The sequence below is a fragment of the Lepisosteus platostomus genome, chromosome 7 (genome assembly GCF_059453375.1).
Source record: "Lepisosteus platostomus isolate fLepPlt1 chromosome 7, fLepPlt1.hap1, whole genome shotgun sequence".
Classification (NCBI taxonomy): Eukaryota; Metazoa; Chordata; class Actinopteri; order Semionotiformes; family Lepisosteidae; genus Lepisosteus; species Lepisosteus platostomus.
Window position 1 is genome coordinate 41,212,123 of NC_142617.1, and position 25,741 is coordinate 41,237,863.

A 25,741-nucleotide genomic window follows, 5' to 3' on the forward strand; every position below is an offset into this window, starting at 1 on the left:
TCATCATTTACGTGGGGGTTAGGGATTTTGAGTAGCACGTAAACCCAAATTCATGTATAGTCTTATTTTACCCTGTATGAAGACAATATCAGTTTTACCCTCAGATTTAACCTTATATCAAGACATTAAATATAAACATCAAAACAGTGAATAAAAGTAAATGACTAGGTCTTGTGGGCATGCTTGACTAATTTTTCAGAGACTAAAGCATTTTTTCAATCATTTTTCATATCTGGAACCAACCTCTTAAAGCTGGGACAGTGTTGTGAGTCAACTGTATATATTTTTTATAAATTCAGAATTAAAAATTATTATCTTAATCCAGGATTGTGGTAGTGTCTTCCCCATTCGAGAAGCACTTGGGTAACACCAAACATGCATTTTATATCTGAATAAAACTTCTTCATCGTTGGATGAGGATGGATGCCGGTAACTCACGAGCCCAGATTCAATAGCCTGCCTGCTCCCACTCATTGTTCTGACCTGCAGGTCGTGTTCGGACCTTCTGCGATGCCATGCTGGGTTCTCCGCTGCCTAGGATGTTGCTGGCGATCACCCTGAACTCATAGTCCATCCAGGGCATGAGCCCAATCACATGGGCAGACTCAGCGTTGCCCTCAATGTTGGCTGGATCTGTCAAGTTAGAGGGCAACTGTTAACCCTGCAACCACAGGATTCATGTTCTTCTCTGCAGCACACAGCCCTAATCAGATTGATCTGTGTAAATCTTATGCACACACACCCAGGGCTACATAAAAACACTTCTTGACTTCTTGATTAGGAAAACCTAAAACTGTACTTCAGAATAAACTGCTATGCATGTTTTTTTTAGCTGTGGTTTAGACAACATACTTAAGAGCATCTAATTGTCAAATCAAAATAACCATAGTCATGCAGTGTTGTACAACAGCATGATCTTTTCATTAATGGATCTCCATTCCAATTTATGATGGGACTATGGACCCAAACCTGTCAGTTTGTCTCTTATAATTAGTTTGTTTCCTGACTGTCAAACTGTGGTGTTGTTCCTATTTACTTGGATTTGAACAATTGTATCTCCTCAATGTAGTAAGTGAATACTGAAAATCCAGCAGTTCTGTTCAGCCCTGGTTCTCCTCTGTAGCGCACCTGTTCGCATCTGTTTCCAGGCCTCAGAGAGGGGGGACCTGGCCTCAATTGTGTACTTCCCAATTGGGCTGTGGTTGTCATAACCTCGACTCCACCTGAGTTCTACCGACGTCTCGTTCATGTCCTTTACAACTACGCCCCCTGGTGGCCCAGGAGGACCTGCAACAGACAGAAAAGCAAGGAAGGTTGACTGATGTTGGTCTTCTACCCAACTCATTAAGCTGCAAGGAGGCAGCCTCACTTTTACTGCACTCTCGTTTTTGGATCTACAGCTTTTTTTTTGTTTTATGTCAACTTTTTAAAAACTGTTAATTGTTATGATTCTTACTTCTGTAATTAAATAGTGGAAAGAGGAAAGATTGTAAGGTGTGACATTTAAATAATCCTACAGTAGATAAGATGATAGTGTAGTGGTTCTGTAGTAACTCATAAAGCATATTGATGCATAGAGATACATATATCTACTGATAATATTCAGGAAAGTTTTTTTTAAGAGAACAGGAATCAGGAATTATACACTTATGTCAATTCTTATTCAAGTGGGTTTTGTGCCATCCATTTATTTTCAGATGTACACCAGACGACAGGCACCTCAAGGCTATGCCTTAGATTCATTGCTTAGATTTTACCTCTGACCACAAGCCTTGCGGACGCTGAGGCACTGTCCACCACTGTCTGCGCTGTGCACTTGTATATCCCAGCATGCCCCAGCTGGCCACTTACAATCATCAGGTCTCCCACAGTCTCTTTCTGAGGAGAGAGGCAATTTGGAATGGCCAGTTATTTAAGGTTTCATTTTCAGGCAGAGACTACTGGACTGCACTGGGAGAAGGAGAACTAGCTGACATGCTCCTCTGACACACCCATTTATCACAGTCATTCAGCGTTTGACACACTGTGAGTGCCACAGTGCCAGGCAGGAGAGTAAGTGCTGATAGGTGATAGGAGACGTGCATCTCTCACTGACATCACTGCAAGCCTGTAGGCAATCAGCAGCTGCGGGAGTTGCACTAGAATTCAAGGCTAAGGCCCAGCCCAACACCAGTCCTGGTCACGCTGGCACTATTCTTGGATCGGCCTTAATCATTCATTTAGGAATTATAGTAACAAACCGAAGGCTTTGCAATTCAGTCAATTTCGCAAGACATTTCTTACATCAGAAGTGGACATCTCCATTCCTGGAAGGTTGCAGCATTTTTTCATCTAGAATCCCCTTTTTATTTAAATAACATAAGATCATACTCAAAGTGGTCATTTCCTTGCATGTCTTTGGATATATTGCTAAGCCTCACCAATTAATCAATTGATAACATGAGTTAAACAACTGAGAGCTATTCACAATGTACCTCTCCCCTGATCCAATTTGAGTTTGGCTGCCTTTGTTTAGGAAAGTGTGTTAATCCATCGTTCACCTCTACTGACTACTGACTGAGTGCTTGCTGCAGCAAGACTCACCCCCTCTATGCGATGGAAGTGCCGGCTGGTGTCCTCTGTGTCCAGGAGGATTCCGTTCATGGACCAGGTGAAAGTGAGGTCCATGGTGGGGTCATGTGACGCATGGCACTGCAAGGTCACATTCTCCCCCTGGTTGATGTCAGCGTTGGAAGGCACAAGTGTAATTTTGGTGGCTTCTATGGGTAAGGAGAGAGGGTGAGCAAAAGTCACAGCAAGAAAACACTTTAGTTCTCTGGGAACAGACTGGACGATTTCTTAACAGTAGAATTTGCGACAGATTTCCTGGAAAAAATATAGTGCAATAGAAATGTTAAAAGAATTTAGTTTAAAAATTATCTGTAACATTTAGACACTGAAAGGCTGAAACAGAGGAGCACATTTGCACTTGACCTGGAACACCTGCTGGTTACATCTGATGTTATGCAATTATAAAGTGTTAAATATCCCATGTTAGAGGTAATATCTTTCTTAACATTTAACTTAAATTTCCAAACAAATTCTACACAGATTTATTTTTTAATTATCTGTGTGACATTATCTGTTATTCTGTGAGTGAACAAAACTCTGAATGTTTCTAAATCAAAAACACTCACAATGGAATTGTCACAATTGTCACACTGGAAACAGGCCAGAAGAGAGGACAGTGCTCAGTTAACAACTGTAATCAATAATCAATCAGGAGAGAGGACAGGCTGCTGTACCTCGGACAGAGAGAAATCCTGTGCTGTTCGCTTTCCCAAGGAAGTTTTCTGCAAAACACGTGTACTTCCCCTCATCCGAACGGCTGATATTCTGGATCCAGAGGCTCCCATCTGGAGTGACTGTCACCCTGCAGGAAAATCCCAGCACTCAGATAACATCAATCAATTACCACACTTATACTGGGGCCTTATACAGAGCACAAGGTCAGCCATTTATACGGCACCCCTGGAGCAGCTAGGGTTAAGGGCCTTGCTCAGGGGCCCAACTGTGTAGGATTCCTCTGCCGGCCGCGGGATATGAACTGGCAACCTTCCAGCCGCATGCGCGGATCCTTAGCCACAGAGCCAGCTAGGAGAGATATCTCAGGCCTCACCGGCTGTTGTTGGACAGGATCTCCGTCCCACGGCTCCAGAACAGGACAGGCCGGGGCGCAGCCCTCGGGCGACACTCCATCTTCACCTGGCCCCCCCGTGCCGATGGAGTCAAGCGGCGCACAGGGCTCAGACGGAAATCTGGAGCCTGGACTGCGACCGGAACAAAGGCACGGAAGGAGGAAAGAGCAGAAGACAAAAGATTAAATAAGTGGAGAGGATAGCATTAGAAATGGGGGCACAGCTTCATCTGAGATGTAACGTTAAGTGTGTTTTGGATATCACAGCTCATTATTGTCTGTGCAGCACTGCTCTCTTAATCCAAATTCCTCTCCAGGAGTCCTGAGTTTTGCTGCTTGTTTATCCAGGACCAGAGTAGAATGGAGAAACAGAATATCAGTCCAGATAACATGGTATGATTGGCCCAGTGATGGGCAATTGTCATGAGGAGCACTGGTGCATCGTTTCCAAGCCAGTGCCCCAGTATGGTGACTGGGGACATTGCGCTGTTGGAGGATCTATCCTTCAGAAGAGACTTTAAACTGAGGTCCTGACTATTTGATCATTATGGCCTGTTCACAAGATCAGGGGTGCTAACCCTTGTGTTTTAAATAAATTCTCCTTTAGGTTTCGTCAATGTGCCCTATCTAATTTCATCCCTTAATTTAATTAGTAAAAATAATTTCTCACTTCTAAACCAGACCTGCTGTGTAGTGGGGCTTCTGGCACTTAAAGCTGCATTTGACCCAGCAATAGTAGCAGGTAAAGTGGATCCCTTCATCTATTTAAAGTGCTTTGGGATCTTTGTGATGAAATGTGGTGACCAAAAGCAAAGAGAACAGGAACATGTTAAACAACTGTGAATGTTGTCAGTCTTAAAGTAGCGGTTCATTTCGAGCTGACCTCCCTGACCTCTCACCTTGCACCTTCAGTTCTGCGTTGGCATAAATGGTGCCATGCTTGTTCTCTGCCACACACTGATACATCCCAGAATCCTCAAGGGACAGGTTTGAGAACCTCAGCTGTCCAGCATTGACCTCAATACGGTCCTGGAGAGACAAGAGATAAATAAAAAGGTACACACATTACATTTGATAACCGTGCACTATCTAGGAGGACAAAAATGCTGTTTACTACCTGGACAACCAGGATAAGAGAATACAGATTTACTGGTCTATCTCAGAAAGGAATGCAGCGATTTCCAACAGATGTCACCCATTTCACCCTGGAGATTGTGGATGTAAAAACTGATTTTTCAATGATACAATAGTTTGTGGTATTTTTGAATTATGTGTAACTGTACTTAAAGCTTATGTCCCCAGGAGTGTAAGAAACATGTGTTAGTAAATCCCAATGTGAGAAAAATGTGTAACTGCACTGCCGGTACCTGGGAGGCGAGTGGCTGGCCGTTCCGCAGCCATCGGATGGAGGGCCGGGGTTTTCCTGCCGCCGCGCAGCTCCAGCGCAGCTCCGAGCTGATTTCCACCTCGGAGTCACTCATCACCTGCAGCCACTCCGGCTGGGCTGAAGGCCCAGGGAGAGGAAACAGGAAAAACTGAGACGATTTGGCATAACTCAGTTCACCTTTCATTGACTTCATCTTACATAATCTGACAAAGGGAGTGGAGGGTCTATTCTAAATGAATCTAAATGACATCTGTCGAAATGCAAGGTTCACGCTATGCCATGCAACTTAATAAGGCTCCTGATTAAACACAAGAGCTAGTGCATGAATTACCCTCTAGGTGTCTGCCAGTCTTCTCACCTCTCTTCAAGTGTACAGATTGGTCTCCAGCTATTCTTGTTGATACTTGTAATGATGCATTTTCAACTCATTGTGTGAAAATGTTCACATTTATTCTGAAAGCAATTACGTATAACTGCAAGGAGCACTTTAAGAGGTAAAGTAGTCCTGCTTTGATTAAGTACATTCAGAAGGGAATACAAATGCCTGAATCTGTGTGTTTCTCCTTTATGTTCTTCAAGGTTTAGTAGGAATTTTCCTGTGTAGCCAATGTGGGGATCGTGCAAAACTATGAGTATTGTGGCACATATCAGTTCCATTCTTATTCTCAGGGGAGTAATACAGAGCTTCCTGGAGACATACAGTACATTCCTGGGTACTGGATAGCCCACAGTGCACAAGCAGTCCTTTATGCACAGAGGAGGCCGGAAGCAGTGTGGTCCCCAGGCCACTGGGGTACCTTGCACAGTGATGCGGCCCTGGTAGGTGTCTCGGCCCTCAGAGTTGCGTGCCTCACACTCGTACACGCCCTCGTCCATGAAATCCAGCTCAGGCAGGTGCAGGATGGGCCCGTCCACGCTACCCAGGGCCTTGGGGGGCACAGTGCCATCCACCTTCCGCCACCGCAGCTTGGGCACAGGGCTGGAATGTTAGGGGGGGTGGGGGGGGGGGTACGGCAGGGAAGCAAGGACAGAATTGAAAAAGAATGTCATCCCTTGGGGAAAGAAGAAAAACACACCTGTTCTGTCCTTTTCTTGTAAACTCTCTTCCTGGAGTTAGAGTTGAGGGACACAGGATTCCCCCTGTGCTTCTCTATGTTCACACCTTCTGTGTGGACATAGAGAACCCCCACTGGGTTACAAATAGGTGTAACAATAGGATAGCAATACCAACCCAGAGTCCAAACGGTGAGAGAAAATGAAAATGATTGTGTGATCTGGGGGTAGTCATCACAGACCATTGATGGAGAAAACTGAAGAAAGCAGATCACAGATGGAGACTGCACAAACTAGTGTGGCTGAAGAAGCTTGGTATGGTCAAATATCTGTCACAAGCACTTAACAAACCTTTTAAAGGCCTAAACCATGGTTCATAAATACCAATTTCCAAAATACAAATTAATTTGAACATCAGGCACTTAACAATAGAGTATACTCATCCAGCTTTGACAAATATTCTATTCATGCATACAATAGTGAAATTATTTAGTTAAATTGTACCATAACATACTGTACACCTGGATTTGAATGCTGAACCAACTTTTAGTTGCTCTTCGTTGAGGGTATGAAGAAACTGAGAAGCTGCTATATATAATCTGCAATATATATTTTAATCTATAGTGTTAGGTGACTATTCATACTGTGAATGCTACCACAAGAAACCCAGCCTAAACTGAGCTGTGTGGAATATGGCTGGCTTCTCAACCTAGAGACTGCTGTGTGTAGCGTGGGTGATATCTATCCAGCAAGGCATGTTTCTTTTTCCAAAAGCAGCTGTGATTCCCCCATCATTCTCTTGAGTCAAGTCGAGTCTGCTAGATACTCACTTGCCATAAGCGAAGCACTCCAGCTGCAGAGACTGGCCAGCCAGAGCATACGTGTCTGATGGGAAGCGCACTTTAATGTTAGGAGAAGATTTCCTGGGAGTGGCTGGAGAGACCAAGAGATACAAGGAGATAAAATTAAAAGTTGTCCATTCACCTTCAATTTCAAGTTATTAGAAAAAAAAATCATAACAACCCATACTGTAGCAAGAAAAGTTTCAAACATCTAGCATTGTGATTAGAAATTCCTTGCCAATAGAAAATCTATGAGAGCTCTTCATACACAGCGTTTTTTAAGGAAATGAAAAGGGAAAACATGTCTGCTTATGATGAACTGCACTCAGACCATCAGGAAGCACGTTGAGCTGGTTGGGCTTGCTGAAGACGCTCTTGATGCTGAGCTCCATGTTGTTGGTGGCGAAGCAGAAGTAGTTGCCCGTGTCATTGGGCTCTGCCCTGGAGAGGTACAGGTTCCCTGTTGCCTGGGAGACAAACCAGCGGCCCCTGTCTGGCTGGACGAAGGTAGGAAACTCGTTGAAAAACCAGCGATAGGACAGGGCTGCAAGGCAGAAGTGGAAGGAACTTTTTTGTAAAATCCTGAAAGCGCACTGAAATACGTTAATAACTGCTTCAATCTCATACAGAAAATGTGACACATTTCCAGTTCTACCATCTGCAGGCTTCCCACCCTTATTTGGACTTAGACAGCCATGGTATTTAAATTGAATTTAAAAAATGTGCATTTAATTGTTTTTGCTTGTATTGTTACAGTATTGCACAGGACCCTGTAGTCCTATTTAGATCCCTGCCTGGAAGTTGGAAGTACTGCCCTTTCAGGAAGACAGGAAGCACTGGAGTGGGTGATGCTTTCTTGCCTGCAACAAATACTGGACTGGTAATATTGTAGCTGAACATGAATGATAAAACATTTAATTGAAGTTTGAAGTGCACAGCCCCAGGAAAAAGCTGTACAATTTCATAAAAAAACTGAACGGCTCACAGAGTACCACTTGGCTATGTGTGCTCATGTGATAAAACTGCTCTTTGCAGTCACAAACAGTGCCTTGCATTGCTTCTCATCTCCATTTGTTCTTTCACAATCCATTCAGTCTAGCGGATCTGCAATTAAACGGCATCTGTGTGGAGTTTCTCTTTTCCAAATTTTTGCAGTAAGGATGTGTCAATAAGGAAAAGGAGAAAAAAGAAAAGCATTTGAGTGACTATTTTCAATTTATCCTCTTGAGGGATATGTTGTGTCTTCACATCTTCTCTCCGAACTGTTCTGATCAGGGCCAGGCTCTGACTGCGCTGTGGCTGAGCACAACGGCTACCTGGGTAGTGAGTGAGGGGGCTGGAGACAGGGCATAAGCGTTCCTGGTTAGTGAAAGGGTGGGTGATAGGGCATCAGGGTGCCTGGTTACCTGGGTAGTGAGAAGGTGGGTGACAGGGAATCATGGTTCCTGCTCCCTCATACACAGTCTGGAGGCTTCTGTCATCTGGAGGGAACTCATGGAGATCTGAAATGCAATAGCAGGGGGAACACATCACAATGTCAGAATTTTTGTTCACATGCAAACACCGCAATAAAACTACCATGAATGAATAGACTCATATGCATTGAGGATGGTCACTCCGATAAAATGCAATCTATGGTGGTGCCTTCACTGGAGTGATACATTTACTAGAACTGCAGAAGTCTGTATCGCCTTTGTGATCCAGAAAGATTCCACGCCCATATAGAAAGACCTCAGAGACAGTGTCCTGATTATGCTGTTGCAGTAGCTTGAGTGCCGATTTGCTACTCAAATCTTTTCCTTAACTGAATAATAGCTGTGAAGAACATAATTCTGTGGTCACGGGAGGCACTGAGATACCAGGAAACAAAGTGAGACACTCACAGCCAAACCTCAGGCTGGCCTCGCGGCTGATGATGGTGCCACTGGGGTTGGTGGCCAGGCACTGGTAGGAACCGCTGTCCTTCCCACGCTGGGGGGAGCTGATCACCAAGTTTCCAGCCACAAGGGCATAGCGTGGCTCGCTCCCCACCTGCACGTCCGAGCCATTCACCTTCCAGCTGCAGAGAAAGAGCGTGCAACTAACACAGGGCAGGTTCTTGTCTGCCCTTCACCTTCCCGACTGGGCTCTGGCGTCGGGGCGCACATGCACACACGCACCACGGGGGCTGGTTTTGTGTGGCCGTGGCCGGTGGGTTGCTCTGCTTTCCAGAGGTCATTGTCATTCAGCTCTTGCATTATGCATGTTGACATCACAGCAGTCTTTAAAAACAAACCCATGTGTCTCTCAACAACATTTAGCATGTCTCCAAAATTTCAGAAAAGTTAACTTTGAAGGAAGGACATATTTAATGCAATTAGCCCCCTGTACCCAGAGCAGGCATTAGCTCATTACGGTGTTTAGCACTCTGTGTTTTCTTATGTTGAAATTGGAAGTAAGACTGCTAGCATACAGCCATTTCACCTGTTAGAAATTTAGCAAGCTACAGGCAAATGCTTAGGTTACACCGGTGGAAGAGAAAAGCATTTACATTTTACAGAAATTCATTAAAAACTTGCCACATTTGCAAAGTTTCATTTCCAGCACCTAGTGCTGAAAAGTCTCCTGCTGTACTATCCAAAAATCCTCAATTAAAACAGAATAACTTGACTTATTTATGATGTGTGGTAAAAGTGGTACCTTTTTTCTATCCCTAATGCCTCTGTCCACCTCCACACTTTCTCTGCTCCTCCTCTTTTTCCACTTCCACCTGATTACCTCCATCCCCTCACATCATGTCCCCCATCCTGCTGATGTTCATGACTGTTACGGTAAATGTCATATACATACTGGTCAAGGACAAGTCCATTTCATATATGCTTTTGTAAGCTGTCCCAGACATAGACATCTTCTAAGCAATTTATTATTAAAAATAATAAATATTGATTTCTTAATTTGCCCGTGTGTATGCCATATAATGGACTGGCGTTCCGGTTGGAGTGTGGTGCCATTTTGTGCACTAGGACTCCTAGAGGTAGCCACAACTCTCATCAGTAGTCAGTGGCTTTCTGGGAACGCAAGCATGGATATTCCACCATCAGGAAACAATGCCCCCTACTGGATTTCTACTCACCTGTAGGTGGCAGGGGGGCTGGCTCTCGCTCGGCACACCAACGTGATCTTCTCGTCCGTCAGCCCATCTGGGAAAAGGAGGCTGGATGGCTGCTCCTCAAACACTGGACCATAGCTGCTGCCCAGCGCACTGTCACCGATCCCTGAAACACATGGCACACAAACCCCCACTGGGAACCATAGCAACCACACACACCCACAGCCTGGCATGGAGGGGCGCAACTCCTTTGCTTTATTTATAGAGCAGTGGAAAGGAATGGTGAGCTTCTTTTCAGATTCATTCATTTTCTACATCGTTCTCTTTAAGCGTTTGAAGGTCAAGGAGTTAATTGAGGCCAGATATGATGACCACAGAGGTGCTATTTATGAATGTTTGATAAATTAATACAAACAAGAACCACGCGTTTAGATTTCCCATTTAGCTCTTCTGCTGGACGTGGGGGTGACACTAGATTTTTGTAGCTGGCCACACTTCAGTGGGCTCAATTCAATAAACCACTTCCGTGATTTTAAAACAGCTTTATTTCTGCAGACAAGTGTCAAAATGCATCATTAAAATTTTATCCTTTGCAAGCCACAAACAAGAAAAATGCAGTTCCTCTCCTCCGGGGCAGAGAAAAATGCAGGAGAGACCTCCTATCAGGATGAATTCAGGATCAGGAATGTATGAATTCATTACTGTGTCTGCTGATGCTGTGCCATAACACCAGGAATACTGAGTACGTGGATAGCAAAGAGAATTGCGTATTAGCTGACTATTGTCTAGGTAGCTGTGTGTTGCGCCTCATCACCTTATTGACAAATGTGTGTGAGACACACACGTGGGACCGTGCTGTTAGGCGTGTGACGTACAAGAGGAGGTATTTGTGTGGTGGGAGGAAGGAGGGGTGCTTTATTAATCTGGCGCAGTCAAATGTAGTGGAATGAGAAACAATAGAAAGACATGTGAGTAATTAGTCAGGTTGTTCCCTCTTTTAGAAAATCTCAATGTCTGAGCAGGTGAAGAAAGCAAGGTTAGCAAAGAAATAAAGTTGTGTTTACCACAGCCCAGAAAAGATCTGGCACTTGAGTGTGAAATATGTTTCCATGTATACAGTACATGTGTGTCAGCCTTTAACCATTTAACATTTAACCTTGTGTTGCAATCTCTCCCAGCTGGGGTGGAGCCTTTGTGCCTTGTCAGTGTTAACACAACAAAGGACCTTCCTTAAGAAGATGGTATTTTGCATATGACTCCAGCTTCTTGAATGAATCTATGGTAGTTTAACATTTGCAAGACTGAAGCCCTGTTCACATGCATGTTTCCTCACAAATGCAGGCATAATGAGGATATATCAGAGTAGATCAATGCAGTAAATTATATGAACACCTCAAAGAAAACAACTGGTTTCAGTAAATATATTCTAGGTTAAGAACACTGGGCACAAATAATTTTGCACTGCGAAGCTCTCGATGGGTATGTTTCTGTGTGCTTGGGACTATACTGGGAGAGTTAATTGAATGAAGGGCATTGCACTTGCATAAATCTTTAATGAGTATGAAGCCTTTTTATTATTTTAAAAGAAAGCTTAGCTGAAAATAGCAACCCCCCCATCACACGTTGATATAAAATAACAACATTAATTTTTAAAACATATTTTAAAAAACTCCCTAGACATACATTCCCTCTCAGCGTCTTGGCACAGATGCTCTACAAGTACTAAGCAACACATTTTTTAAACAACATTTCTCCTGGCATTAAATGAAAAGACAGATGTGTGTGTGTGTCTCGGGGGCAGATAGATAGAGGAGAGCTGAGGGAGAACGGGAAAGAGAGGGAGAAAGAGAGAGATCAGAAGACAGGGCAGAGAAGTGGGTGGCTTTTACCAGCAGCATAGCTGAGTGTCAGAGAGACCAGATGCACGAGGCTGGATAGGTGTCCCATTTTCAGCTCAAGGCCAGCACCAAGACAGAAAGAATCCGGTCAGCACTCAAGCAAGTCACAGAAGGGATGACCTGTTCTGAACCGAAAGAGAAAAACACTCAGTACGTACTACCTTTGAAGGCACACTGCTTGCTGAAATCACAACTCAGTGCTCTGACCATGGTGCTGAAGTACAGATTAACTCCATACGGCACATTCCAAACTGAATACATCTGCAGGTTTTGCTCGACCTACTCCAATTTTAAATAGCAGAATAAATCAGTAACAGAGAATGTTCTTGAAAACCTGTTTAAGAACTAATTTCAAGGGAATCAATGGGGATTATATAGTAATTATACAAATTATACGCATCTATAAGCACAGTAATCTACATCACCTAAAATGACTTTGCTGATATTAGCTAAGCAATTGGAAAAAACATTAGAAAAGTTACACGCAAGAGGAAGCCGTCTGGCCCATCTATCCCATTTGGTAGTTAGTAGTTAATTGATTTGGGGATCATCCATCTGTGTCTTGAAAGAAACCAAAATTTAAGCTTCATCCAGACTCCCAGCACCCTCTGTGCAAAAAAGGAAATGGGGACCAATGCAGAGAATGGATGGAAAATGAAATGAAGGGATAATGAGGAGCGTTGGGGTGTCTTGTCTTATGTTGCTCCATCTGTGAAGTTGCATAAGCAGCAACAATGTTGGGAGAGGGTCTGGGAGGTGGGAGTGAATGGAGTCTTCATCAATACTGTCATTGTGGGAACTAAAATACTAGATCCACTTAACTTGGATGCTTCATTTCCAGCAGCCGCCATCAAAGCCTTAAAGGCCAGAGAGAGAGAGGGGTTGCCAACTGTATCCTCGCCTGCAGTTAACCAGGGGGATCTGAACACCAGCTGCCTCTATGCTAGGCTGAGCAGGACACACAAAGCAGTCTCCCTGCTGGAAGGGCCGGATGCCTCAGGCTGAGGGCTCGAGACGGTGACTGAAGAGTGCCCAGCACTTCTAAACCTCTACAGAAAAAGGTAAAGTGTAAATCCCAAGGAAAACCTGAATTTACCATGGTGATCTAACAAAAGAGTTCTATGTAATATTTAGACATTGAAAGTTATAAAAATAACCAGGAGTGGTGTACATCAGGAACAATCAAGACTGCCTGGGCTGTGATTAACCATGTTATATCAAGAAAGCAGTGTTGGAAAAGATAAAGATCAAAGCATAAACCACCATTCAACCTGCTCTCTAAGATACTGGAGATGTGCTAAAAACACAGAGACAATCCTCAGCTGGAACACTTAAAATAAGGCAAAATTACCTTTTTTCTTATAATCACTGAAATGAGCTCAGTAGTAACAAACCTCTCGCATTGTTGATGCTCTGCACAGTTCTAAGATATTATTTCCCTCTTCCCATAGTCGCTTATGTGTAAATTCATACAACTCTAGTAATAAAGCTTAATGGGCTTCCTGCCACAGTTGATATCTCTGTCTGTGGTGAGCTCTGGGATGATGCACGTTTGTCTTTGAATGTCTGAGTGCTGCTGTTTGTGTACCGGTGTGTGCATGGTTGGGTAAGAGACCAAGAGAGCATGTGAGAGGCTGTGCATGGCTGCGTGTGGTCTATTCAATGCAGTTAATATTTCATTAAATTATCCTCCCCTCCCTGGAACCCCCCTACAGGCTCCATAAAGAACCTAATGACAGCCTGCAGCAATTCAGCTTTTCAGAGCCCAGCAGACATGTGCTGGAAAAGATTCATTCTTCACCCCTGCTGAGCTGCATCAGCAGGTGGGCTGCCTTCTGCAGGGCAAGAGGGAGACTGGTATGAGCACAGCTAGACAAAACACTTATTTATTTAAGGCATATTTGATGAGCAAATGCACCCTGTATCCCTGCCCCCCATGAGCTCCTGTGTGCAGCTGTCCAGCTCTGATCCTCACGCCTCCATTCTGTTCATTCTTCTGGACACCATCTCCCACTTGCTTTTCGCAATACTGCGCACACTAATAGTTTTGCTCTGGATCTGTTAGGAGAGTGTTGTAGATTCATGTACCTATTTCAGACAGTGCTGCTGGACCCTTGGGACATGTTCATTACCTTAATTAATCAAGCTGGCTGTATACAGTAATGGAAATGCTGGGTAATCAGCAAAGCACCAAGGGTGAACTTTACAGTTTTAGCTCCTTACAGAAACTGTCGGTAACAAGAGCCACTTATGTATCTAAATCCAAATTTGTACTGAACGGGCAAATGCAGGATTCCTGAATGAGCAGCATTCTGTAACTTTCCTGGACCTTCAAGGGTGACAGAGATATCACCTAGCAAGAGCACAGTTTATGAAAAGAATTGGGAAAGATTTTCTGAAACCCACTGCCTGGCTTTTCTATTGACATGATCAACATTAAAGACAGGCACCTTAAAAGGGATGATGAATTCTTGATCAATACCCCTGTGTTACTTTATCAGCATGGCCTAGTCACAGAGAGCTATTGTCAATTTAAAGACTAAAATTTGTCTGCCTAATAACATGAGTTATTACCTTCCCGTGAGATACTGTTAAAAAAAGAAGACAAGAACAAGTCACATCTTAAAATAACCTGTTTCAATAATTTTTTCTTCTGATGTGGGGCAAATTATGGATTGAACTTGGCTGGTCACCTTCAGTAGTCACCTACTGAAAACACAAAAAATGGGTCAGTCATCTAAGCTGCAATTCTGCCCCCTTCATAAAAAAGACAGTCGAGAGCAGGATGCAAAACTAATTTTCAGGTGGATTTACACTTTTCAAATTGTTTTCTGATCTGTCATGATGAAGTAGCATTGAACCCACCTCAAAAGAGATGACAACGTTCTGCTTCATGACATACCCATAGCTTACCCATAGCTCTCTGTGATATAACACTCTGTCAGTGTCTGAATTTATTACTCAGGAATGTCCCTCAGACTCTGATGTCCAGGTCTACAGGTAAAGCCATCCACAAGATTAGATTCCAAAATCAATCACTGTCACTGAAAGGAAGGAGCACAGGGATAGAGCATCCAGGTTCCCTGTTTTCATCCGTGAAAAAACCAAAAGGATCTTGCAGACCTGGAAAGGGCAAAAGGTCTTGCCACATCCTGCAGCCTCACCTTTCTGTCATCCGTCGCCCTCCTCAAAACAGACACCCAGAACCTTTTCACCTTTTAGGGCCTGTTGGGACTTGGAAGTACTGACCCATACAGGACCTCCCGCCAGTACCAAAAGTCTATGCACTTTGAATCTGGGCTTCAAAGAGAAGGAAGGGAAAATTGTCAGGGAGCAATGACTCCAGCCTGCAGAACTAAGGTCCTCTCCTCTCAGAGTGCCAGATGGGATAAGTGGTCTACAACACAAGAGCACTTACTTACTCATACACAAAACAGCATTTCAGGCCTTAAAATGAAAAAGAGGAGACACAAAGCAGGCCTTGTCCCTCAGCAATGATGGAAATAGACTGAGGTGAAGAGCTGTACTGGGTACTATGGTGCTGTAGTGCAGATTCAACTGCCCTGTTTTGCAGGCCAGCCCTGTTAGCCCAAGGCAATGACCTGCACCACCCCAGATCTTCAATAAAGTACTGAATACAGCCTTTGTTCTTTACTAGAGGTTCAGAGGGTTCTTTCAGAGAAAGAAGAAAGCCCAAACCATCTTCATCTTTCCTCTATTACCCAGCTGGCTGCCCGGGGGAACTCATGTAGAAGACAGTGCAAAAATATACGTTTCATTATTTGCACTGCAGTTCTACTCAGAAGAATTATCTTCAGGGTAAAGAAAAGAAAAAAATCTCAAAGACTTCATTTTCCAATAGATTTCCTTCATATGTCATGAGACATGACAAGTGATCAAAATTGCACTACTTATTAGGCTTAGGGTGTCAAGCAATTTTGCTGCCAAAGACAAAATGAAAAGAAATTCTCTACCTAGCTTCACCTGCCTAGCTTGTTTGAACAGGAAAATTCAAATATTTCGTGCTCTGCACCGACTTGATTGGTCTCATACTAGGTCACACCTCCATAATCTAAGGAAATCCTGACTCACTGGGTGAAGGACACAGGAATACCAGCACTGTAGTCCCGTTTCTTTTTCAAATTTGAAGGTGCAAGCGATTTCCTGTCTATACTCACCTACTGTAATTTGGAATCACCAGTACCACAGCTTTACTGTTGAAACCCAGGTACCGCACTGTGAGAAAACGAGGACCAGCAGACACGTCTACCCCCCCTTCAAAAGCTCTAACAATAAAGATCTGTCCAGAACTGCTTATTGGAGATTTCACAGAAGAAGGTGTAACGTCAGTAACGCAAGTTGTACATTCTGTAGTGGAAACTGAAGCTGCATGGTGCTCTGGTTTTGGTGCTAGTGGTGAATCATTAGCAGTAGTTTCTACATTTCCAGCAATAACTGGTTCTCTGGTGCATCTGGGGAGGGGCACTTTATTTTGCTCACAAAGGTTAAAGGGTTTGTTAATGGTGAGATGCTGATTTTGTAACTTAGTCAGTCATGCAGTTGACTAATTAAATAAGACTTTGCCAACTTCACATTCACTGCATTTGCTCTTTTGTGCTAAGAATGCTAATGTAAGATACTGAGTAAGACTTGTCACTGCAAGGAACTGTGATAGGTTATCTCAATGTCACCTAGGATTTTTGTGTATTTTTGTGCATACTGAGATGCATGATAGATAGATACTTTATTGATCCCGTGAGGGAAATTGCAGGAAAACTGACGATGTTTAATTGATTAAAAGATTTCTATCAAACTCTAATGCTTGCTGAACATTCTATAAAAAACAGAAATACTGGGGGCCTAGGTGACCAATTTTGCCACAATGCTTGATCAGAGATATTCTTCATATCAGATGAAAAACATCACATATCACAGCACATTCTCTCCAATGCTTCCAAGGCAAGATTTACAATGCCTTCCAGGACAGTTAGCGCCACCTGGAGGTGTGGAGGTCTCTCACAGGTGCACAGCATAGTCCAGGGTATGGATTCTGGTGGCTTTCCTAATGGGAGCTGGATCTTGGTGGAATTTCAGTCAGAATCATCCATAAGACACGACCAAGCCAAGGCAGTGTTAAGCATTAACTGTTACACATCTCAACATGCCAGTAGACTGAACCTCTCCCTGTCTTTCACCACAGACATAATGGGGCTGATATTTCTGTCTACCATCAGAAAGAATCACATGTAACACAGGAAACAGTGCAAAATCAGAAATGAACATCACCTGTGTGTAATTTACTGAAATGCTCTGAAATATTTTATTTCGCTGCCATTCAGATGGGCAGCAGTAACCAGATTAATGTTAAAACAGATTAGAGGATTTGTGCCCATGATAAAAAAACATTTTCTTTTAACTGCACAAATAGGATATGTGGATCACAAAAATAGACATACTGTTACTGCAATTATGATGATTGCATTAATATTAAGGAAAATATTTTTACATAAATACTTGCCACTGCATATTGCAGGACCTTAAATTTTCTTTATACAATCCTTTTTTTGCATTTTCTTTTTGAAGTATGTTTTTTTGCATTACGGATGCAAACAGGGTAGCTGGAAAATAAGCACTGCTCCTACCTGGAAGTTTTTTTGTTAAACTCATACATCTCAAAATATACTCTAAACCTTTAGTGATTTTGAGAAATTATTTCTAAGACATGTCATGACAAAAAATTGTCTTTTGAATATAAGAAATGTTATTTTAGATAGCTTAAAGTGGTATGAACCCCCCAGAGATCAGCCTGGTGCTTGAAATGATTATTGGATTATTGGAGGTTTTCACGTCAGTAAGTAAGTGCTGTGTATGTTCATGCAATGTGACTCCATTGTCATGAATCAAGTGCTGAAATTTTATTTTTGCATGTATTTAAGCATAGTGTACATTCATGCAACTGTGATGTCATTACCATGATGGTCATAATTAACATCATATAATTATTTTTGAACAATTCTGCATTTGTCTCCTTTAACACTTGCAGTTGAAGTTGAAAATCCCTCCTTGCAGGCTGTCACAGGAGGATGCACAGAATACCCCCACAACAGCAATCCAGCAAAAAGGACTGGAGCCTCATCTACTGCATGCGCCTTCATACCCATCACGGTTTGAAAAATTTGCGCCTTTGTGCGCACTCCTTCGGGAGCTAGGAAGAGGCAGAAAAATAGCAAAAGAAAAAAAAAGTGCTGAGTTTCGGGAAAGTGGGACAGCTCGGATGGCAGGGAGAGGGGGAGAGCTGGGCTGAACGGAGCCACCTCTTTCTCTCTCTCCTTCCTGCTGCAGCAAACTTCAGCCAATCTCCAGGAGTGGAGCTGCAAGCGCGCAGACAGGCAGTGCTCGTGTGGGGAGTGTGGAGGGGGGGAAGAGCGCAGGACATGCATGCTACATCACCTGGCTCTTTAGGCAAGCGCACCGAGAACTAAGCAAAGTATACTGAGCGCAAAGCTCTTCCAGCAGGTGAACTGGTACCTAATGAGCTGCTATGTTATCTGTTGTCAGTGTAGGCCCACAGTCTGGACTCCTGGCTCAGCTGTGGGTGGCTCCCTCAGAGCTGATGGGGGTTACGAGTCTCATTTAGTGCACATGGGAGTGTAGACTAAATGAGGGGAGGGCATGTAATCACACATTAAAACAAAACTCCACATCCTGCGGACTAAATAAAAGAGAGCGTGCTTTAAACGGGAGATGACCCCTGAACCTTGTGCCGTAGGAAACAGCTTGAGAGCTAACACAGCCTTAGTTTCATAAAAACACTGCAATATAAGGCATACTGCAAAGTTTAGAGAGAGGTGAATTACGGGATGGAGAACCAATGCAAATGTCCATCAGGATAAATGGATAAATGATCACAGTACATTCCCCCCAGTGCTTCCTAAATTATACTACATAAATGCTTTTCTTCTCTTTAACAGACCTGTGAAAGTGAGTTCTATAGGTTCCCTGTTTGGAAAGCAAAAAAGATGAAGTGCTTACTTTAATATACACAGCTAAACACTGACCATAAAAGACTTCTTAAATTGTGTAATGAATCACACCACTCTTTTATTAAAGCTGGAAACCTGAATTCAAGGGTCATGAAATATTAATTACCTGACAATGGTGCCACTTCAAGAACATGTGCATTGGTATCTCAAACAAAATTAAGACATTAGTTCACAATAACGATAATTGCTGGAGTCCTTAATGGTAATGTCTGTTTAATACAATACTGACAGCACACTTTGTTACACTGGAGCCACTAAGTGACCCTTTCCCATCTTCAATATTTGTTGTGTACTAGGAGCCATCTAAATAAAAGCTTTTACAAACTTTAGTAGGGAAACCAAAATTTGAGATGAGAGAGCCAGCTGGATCTGACGTCTAGTAATAAGCCTGTCTGAAGAGCTTTGAAGATTGATCTCTATATTCAGCAGACAATTCGTTGGAACAATGCTGGACTTTGTCCTAGCAGTTGCTCCTGCCAGATTTAAACACAGGCTTATTTAATGAGTGGCACTTCACACTAATTACAGTCCCCAACCCCTGAAGTCCGGCATCCTCCTCCTACTCCATTCACTTCAATACAGCCCCCTATTATCTGTGACTACCTAGAACTGCACTCTCTCATAGTGCAGATGTGGTGTTTATTCTCATACCAAAGGGAAAAATAAGAAACAAAAAAAAATCCCCTATATCTTTTTTTTTTGTTCTCTGCTCTCTGGTGGGTTATTGGCAATGCCATTGGTTGAAGCAGTGGGATGGATTGAATTTAATCCATCCAAAGTCAACAACCAAAAAACAATTTACTCTCAAAGTCTGCTGATTCAAGCTTTCTGACATGTCGAATTAACTTGAGTCCAGAGGGCTCTCAGGCCTTACCTTCTGCCCAGTTTCTGTAGGGTTAAATGGACTGAGTTGTGTCTCCCCCTGGATGGGACACTAGTCAATCTAAGTGTCACCCTCAGCAATGCTGATATCCAGTTAGACAGGATTAGAATAATTCAGGTAAAATACCTTGCTCAAGTTTGTAACCTGGTACATCTCTGTAGTCCACACTGACCACATACAGTATATGAAATTATAAGAAACGTTACAAAAGAGAAGAGACCATATGGTTCCTCTAGTCTGTTTGATATTTTGAAGGTTATTGATCAGATGATCTAATACACACATTATTAATTATTAAACATTATTAACAATAAGAATATTGACTACATTTTCTGGACCTTTGTCATGGTAACCCCTTGACCAATGACAGAGAGCTACTTGTGGGCAGAAACTGTTACAAGAAAGACAGAAACAGTCCATTTGGTACCAATATTTGTAAACTGCAGGGCCTAGGGGACCTGACTGGCCAGGGGCCAGAAAAAAAGAGATCATAATTTGTTCACAGACATAAGGGATCTGCTTTGAGTTTCAAGCATGGATGAATTACCAATGCTTTTAATATTCCATGTTTAGTACCAAGATCATTTGCTACATAATTATTTATTTCAATTGAGTTTTGGTCTTAAAAAGACAGGTCTCACAGCCACTAAAAACAAATCTGAAATTATTTTAAAAAGCTTCTGTTACTTTCATTTGCAGATTTTGAGGGAGTGTAATATTGTTTTTTACCAGCTAGTCTAGTTCCTGACCTATGTGTTCAGGTACAATCCACCTGAGAGGCAGAAAATAATTGCCATTCCCTGGAAGTGAAAATCTTGCAAGAGTTTCAATTTTTTTAGAATTGAAAAAGCAGCAGCATTTTTCCTCCAGGTTCAGGAGACACACCGAATATTAGTTTTCAGTTGGCCTGGTTGTTATTGCTTTTCAAATTAAAAAAATAATAATCAATGGCTGGTTCCTACAGCTCTAATTAAAGTAAGTTTGAAGCCAAAGCCTGGTCATTCTTGCTTGCTGGTCTGTCTCTGTGATCAAAGTCTGTCCTCTCTAGGGACAAGGAGATGGGAACACTGACAGTAAGTCCCTGGAAGATATCCTGCACTCCAGCAGCTATTTTTTCTGTTTGTGCTTTCCTTCATAATAGTTTCATTTGCAAATAAAACCCAGGCTTGTCTCTGTGGAGATCAGTGGAGAGAAATCAATGGACTGAATGCTGGGGCCCAGAACAATGACTGACTTGCTCTCAGAGCGAATAGGAGCTGCTGAGCCCAGCAATACTCATTGCTACACACTGTCACCTATATGGGCAGATAGCAGAGGGACAGAGGGAGAGGGACAGAGAGGACAGGAGCAAGTATACAGAGAAGCAAGGGCACAGAAAGGGGCGAGAGAGACAGAAAGGGAGAAATCAAAGAGAGAGAAAGGAAGAGAGAGTGAATGAGAGAGGGGGAGGAAAAGTGAACAACAGTGAGCTGTAGACCAAAAGATGCTGAAGCATCACCTATACTGTATAGCAAAGGCACGGCTGTTTTGTGGCACTGAGATATCACACCAGCAACAGGATACCAAACACACAGAGAGCAAATGCAAATTTCTACAATAAGTCTCGCATCTCCAGTGTTACACATGCGTTCCTCATCACTCCTCTGCCTGTGCACACTTTGGTCTTTGAAGTATCAAAATTGGCAGATTGCTTTAAGATCACTTTAAAAAAGTGCACTGTCCCATACCCCTTGTTCAAGTAAATTGAGATTGACCAAATGTCGTGTTTATTCCGGGACAATCCTGTCTGTCCTGAGTTTTTTTTATCAACCAATGAGCTTTCCCCTAGCACAGTCAAAAGGCTATGACTGGGATGCCTGACCTCCTCATCCAGGCAAGTGAAAAGCAAGTGAAAAAAGCAGGTGTCCCATTTTCAGTCCATGAAAAAAAGTGTGTGTGTCAGTGAAATTGCAGAATGTAAGATTTGGATGACTTAGAAAAGGAATGGAAATACAAGCAAGTAGAAAACCCTCCCAAGATTCAGGAAAACAACACATTTCAAGAAAACACACAGCTCAATTAAAGAGAATAGTGAAAGCTTTCATGAATGAGTCTGACAAACATATTCACCGGCTCCATAATCTTAACTAGCAGCTCAGAATTACTGTAAAGAACAGCTGTAATGCACAGTGCACAGCACCTTAATATCTTGCTATTCATGCTTGACATGATAGGAATCTGTGGTAGTATGGGTACATTTTCACAAAAGAGCAATTAATTCAATTTCATTGTTTGACAGCACTCACAAGTTCAAGGCACAAGACACTGATAACAAAAATCAGTCATCTATATCTACTACTGGCACAGCCCCAGTATAGCAAGAAATAATTAGAATTATTTCAGGCTGCTGTAACTCCTGTAGCAAGGCAAGTAATGTTGCTGTGAGGACAGCCACAACCTCCCTTCATAGTCTTTATCTCAATCTTATGGATCGTGTCTCTGACAACATTAGTACACTGGATGCTCATTGCTGTATGCGTTAGGCATTAAACTCTAAGACCCATGCCCTCTCATTCAGCCCAACATGACCTCTCTGTGGTTAATGAAGCCCTTGTTTTACCCAGTGTCTGGATATTAAAGGCATAGGGTTTCACAATGAGATCTGTCTAGGGAACTGCTCAATTGCACACAGACATGTCTGGGTGGACTCAATCATGTGAAATAGAAGAAAAGCCACAGAAATACTGCATTGCCCATTCCTGGAAAAAAATCAAAGTGTCCATTTTTTTTTTTACTTTTGGTAATGCAAAAATGTACATTTTTAAGTTATGGGTTAGATTTATTGACAGACCCCAATAAGAAAATAATGCACTTAGCTCAGACTCCTCAAATACTTAAACCCATATCATCTTCTTTGTTTCCCCGGTGGATCCTATACACTCCAGGATATTCCCCAAGCCTTGGGGTTTTGACTGCAGAATGGAGCCAAAAGTTCTGGACTCAGCCAGGAATTAAGAACAAACAGTGAAACAAAGAAGTAAAAGCAAATGAGATCTAAAGAATGTCAGAGCAGGGGAGCATAAGCAGCTTCTTTCTGGTCGAGTCTTTTAAGATTTCTTTTAGTACAAGATGGCAAAAAAGAATCACTTGTTTGATTCTTTTAATAATTGTCAGGTCCCAACCTTCGTTGAGTATCTTTTATTTCTTTGCAAGGAATTCCTTTTCTGTCTGTCTGTAAAGACAGCCATACTGTACATCCTTCAACACTTGCAATGCAACACAATGCAATAGAAGCCTTTGGAATTAAAGCAACGTTCACTAAGAAAAAACATGCTCACATCTTTGAGCCCAGCTGCAGACAGGATAGTCTAGCTCATTCCGTATTCAGCCTGATGCTTCCCAAGTCAACCTGCTTTACGTTGACCACGAGGCCTGAAAGGACGTCTTCGGTTTTTCAATTAAAGAGACCAGTAAGTGGCTACTGGCTAGAAGTAAGGAATACAGGCCAGAGGACTCAGCAGGTTGCACACCTGCACCTGGACTAGAGTGCTTGAGTAGGGATCAGGCACAGCCCTGGCATTAACTTAAACTGCAGTGCACCTGTGTTTATGCCTGCAGTGCCAGCTAGCTACCCTGTCTGCCAGCATGTCTGCCAGTTGATTAGCAGCAGGGGAAATACAGTAGTGTTGCACAGGGCTAGAGCTCTACAGGGAGGTAAGTGATTAAGCCGGGTTCTGCCTAGCCCAAGAGGCTTAGGTCCAGACACAGCTTGTATCAAGCAGAGGAGGGCAGCCCCCTCACACACACACATTTCAAACTGAAATAATGTCACAGTGTTTCAGGACTGATGAGGCCAAGAGCCAAGACTTCCACAAAGCAATTATGAGGAATTTCAGGGCAAGTCTGAGAGTCGGATGCCAACTTCTGGCGGAATTGTAAAAGGGAGACTGAGGTGCTGGTGTGCAGGTTAGGCACAACTCAGATGGATAGCTTTCATTCCTTCTTAATCCCCGGTCGCGCCAATACAGGCCCTTACTCGAGGGGTAATAGATAAAGGAACAAAACAAAACAGTGAAGAAAAAAGATCATTGTAGCCTCCCGTAACACCAGTAAGTCAAACACCCTTGTGCGCTGCTCAGAGGGAGCATTTCTTTCACCCAGCTGCTGTCGCGGGACCTGCAGTGCTAATTAGAGGAACTGGAAAGCGACAGTCTGATGAGGAATCAGGCAGCATGCTTACTGACCTTAATTGGCACGAGATGCTCGCTGGACTCTTTGCAGCAGGCAGCAGGGAGACGCAGTCGGCTCCGACGCTGGATGGATGCAGAGGAGCTGCGGACGGATGACGCTGGGGTGCGTTTGGTGGAGGGGAGGGGGGGGGTTTCTGGGGCGTCCTGGAACGAGGTGGGCTGCATGGGTTTTGGGCTGCAGGTAGGCTGGGGTGGTCCTCTCCTCCCCGGAGTGACTGTGGTGCCGCTGTCTGGGGGAGAGCCTGCCGTGTTCCTCGCTCGCTCTTTCTCCGTGTGTGTGATGATTCAGGAAAGCTGCAGCTCTGTCGCATTAGGATGTGCTCCTCCCCATACAACAGCCCACGCTCTCTCGCTCGCTCTCTCTCTCACCCTCTGCTTTCATACTCAAAAGCAGCAGCCCCCCCACCCTCCCCTCCCTCCTGCTTTCTCTCTCTCTGCTTTGATACACTAAAGCAGTAACCCCTCTCTCTCCTCCCCAGACCACTAGTAACATCTCTTCTATATCACTTTCTCCTACATTATTCATGTAGATCCTAGTGTTGTAGAACATGAATGCCATTTTCATAGTCATTTATATGCGTTTGTCTCAAACCCAACCCCACTGCAATATCACTAATTAAGTAAAATCATATTGATTGTTACATCCAAATGACAAACCTCAGGATTTCTTTCTGCGTGTCTTCCCCCAAGTGCATATGTCTTTGTTTTAGTGCTTCTTTCTTTGTTCTCCTTCCTCCAGCTGTTCTAAAATGCAACTGATTTTCTTTCCTGTCTCTTTCCATGCGCACACATATCCCATGAAGGGAAGAATTGCAATCAAGGGAAACAGAGACAGGTAAGGGTATTGTGTACAGTGTTGATCAGTATTACAAAAAATACATTACAGCTCTGGATTGATTTAAAGAAGAGAAAGGTTGATTTCTGACCTATGACCTATGAAAATGTGCTCAATAGATACAGTACAAGGCGCTGAATCTCTTTAGTCTTGAAGAGGGGAGACTGTATAGGGGCTGTATTGAAACATTGCAAATCCTGAAAGTCAACACTGTGGACTGCTTCAGGAACAACAATGAAAAAAAGGACCTAAGGACAACCGTAAATTAAGCTAATGTGCATTTATGACTGAAAACAGGAGCTATTTTTTTAAACAATGGATTTTGTTTCCTTGCACATTTTGGTGCACATGTCTATAGCTGTATGAACTAGAGCAACCAGAGGGAAAGGACCTTGCTCAAGGTTTCAGCAGCAGTGCCTCACCTGGGAACCAGACCGAAGGCCCTCCAGGGTGGCGCCAGGTGCCCTAACTGCAGCTCCACACCGCCAACAGCATGGCCCTGAAAGTCACGACTCCTTTGCCTGATTGCTTGCTCAAAGCACCATAGAAATAGCAGGTGGAATGGATGCTAAACTGCAGAAGCGACAGCCCAGTTTAGACTGCAGCATGCAATCATTGCTCGAGAGGACCATTATCTTTATGGCTCTGCGGACACCCGCCGAGACACAAAATAGCAGAACGAGTAAGAAGTAACATGAGTTATGTTACAGCAGACTTTAGAGGCCTCATTTCCACTGCTGGCCATTAAATTTGTGAACTTTAGTAGGAGCTCATATTAGGTAGATAGTAATGTCGGGCAGTGCCTTT

The 25,741-nt window shown here is 43.3% G+C and overlaps 1 protein-coding gene across 3 annotated transcripts in view; it reads right to left on the reverse strand.

Moving 5' to 3' along the window:
- The window catches only part of cntn2 (contactin 2), a 35,597-nt gene extending 11,140 nt beyond the window's left edge, over positions 1 to 24,457 (reverse strand). Inside the window, exons 1-16 of one of the 3 annotated variants that reach the window (XM_088640420.1) lie at positions 24,094 to 24,457; positions 11,936 to 12,069; positions 10,071 to 10,212; positions 8,842 to 9,017; positions 8,365 to 8,460; positions 7,290 to 7,502; positions 6,947 to 7,049; positions 5,861 to 6,042; positions 5,044 to 5,180; positions 4,576 to 4,705; positions 3,659 to 3,809; positions 3,285 to 3,412; positions 2,584 to 2,759; positions 1,758 to 1,878; positions 1,129 to 1,287; positions 484 to 633 (exon numbers count right to left, since the gene is read on the reverse strand). In XM_088640420.1, the coding sequence (XP_088496546.1) occupies positions 484 to 633; positions 1,129 to 1,287; positions 1,758 to 1,878; positions 2,584 to 2,759; positions 3,285 to 3,412; positions 3,659 to 3,809; positions 4,576 to 4,705; positions 5,044 to 5,180; positions 5,861 to 6,042; positions 6,947 to 7,049; positions 7,290 to 7,502; positions 8,365 to 8,460; positions 8,842 to 9,017; positions 10,071 to 10,212; positions 11,936 to 11,993 (2,122 nt within the window). In that variant the 5' untranslated portion in view covers positions 11,994 to 12,069; positions 24,094 to 24,457. The remainder of the gene's footprint in view (positions 1 to 483; positions 634 to 1,128; positions 1,288 to 1,757; positions 1,879 to 2,583; positions 2,760 to 3,284; positions 3,413 to 3,658; positions 3,810 to 4,575; positions 4,706 to 5,043; positions 5,181 to 5,860; positions 6,043 to 6,946; positions 7,050 to 7,289; positions 7,503 to 8,364; positions 8,461 to 8,841; positions 9,018 to 10,070; positions 10,213 to 11,935; positions 12,070 to 24,093) is intronic. The other 2 variants (XM_088640419.1, XM_088640418.1) reach the window with 2 other exon arrangements.
- Between the last annotated feature and the right edge of the window lie 1,284 nt (positions 24,458 to 25,741).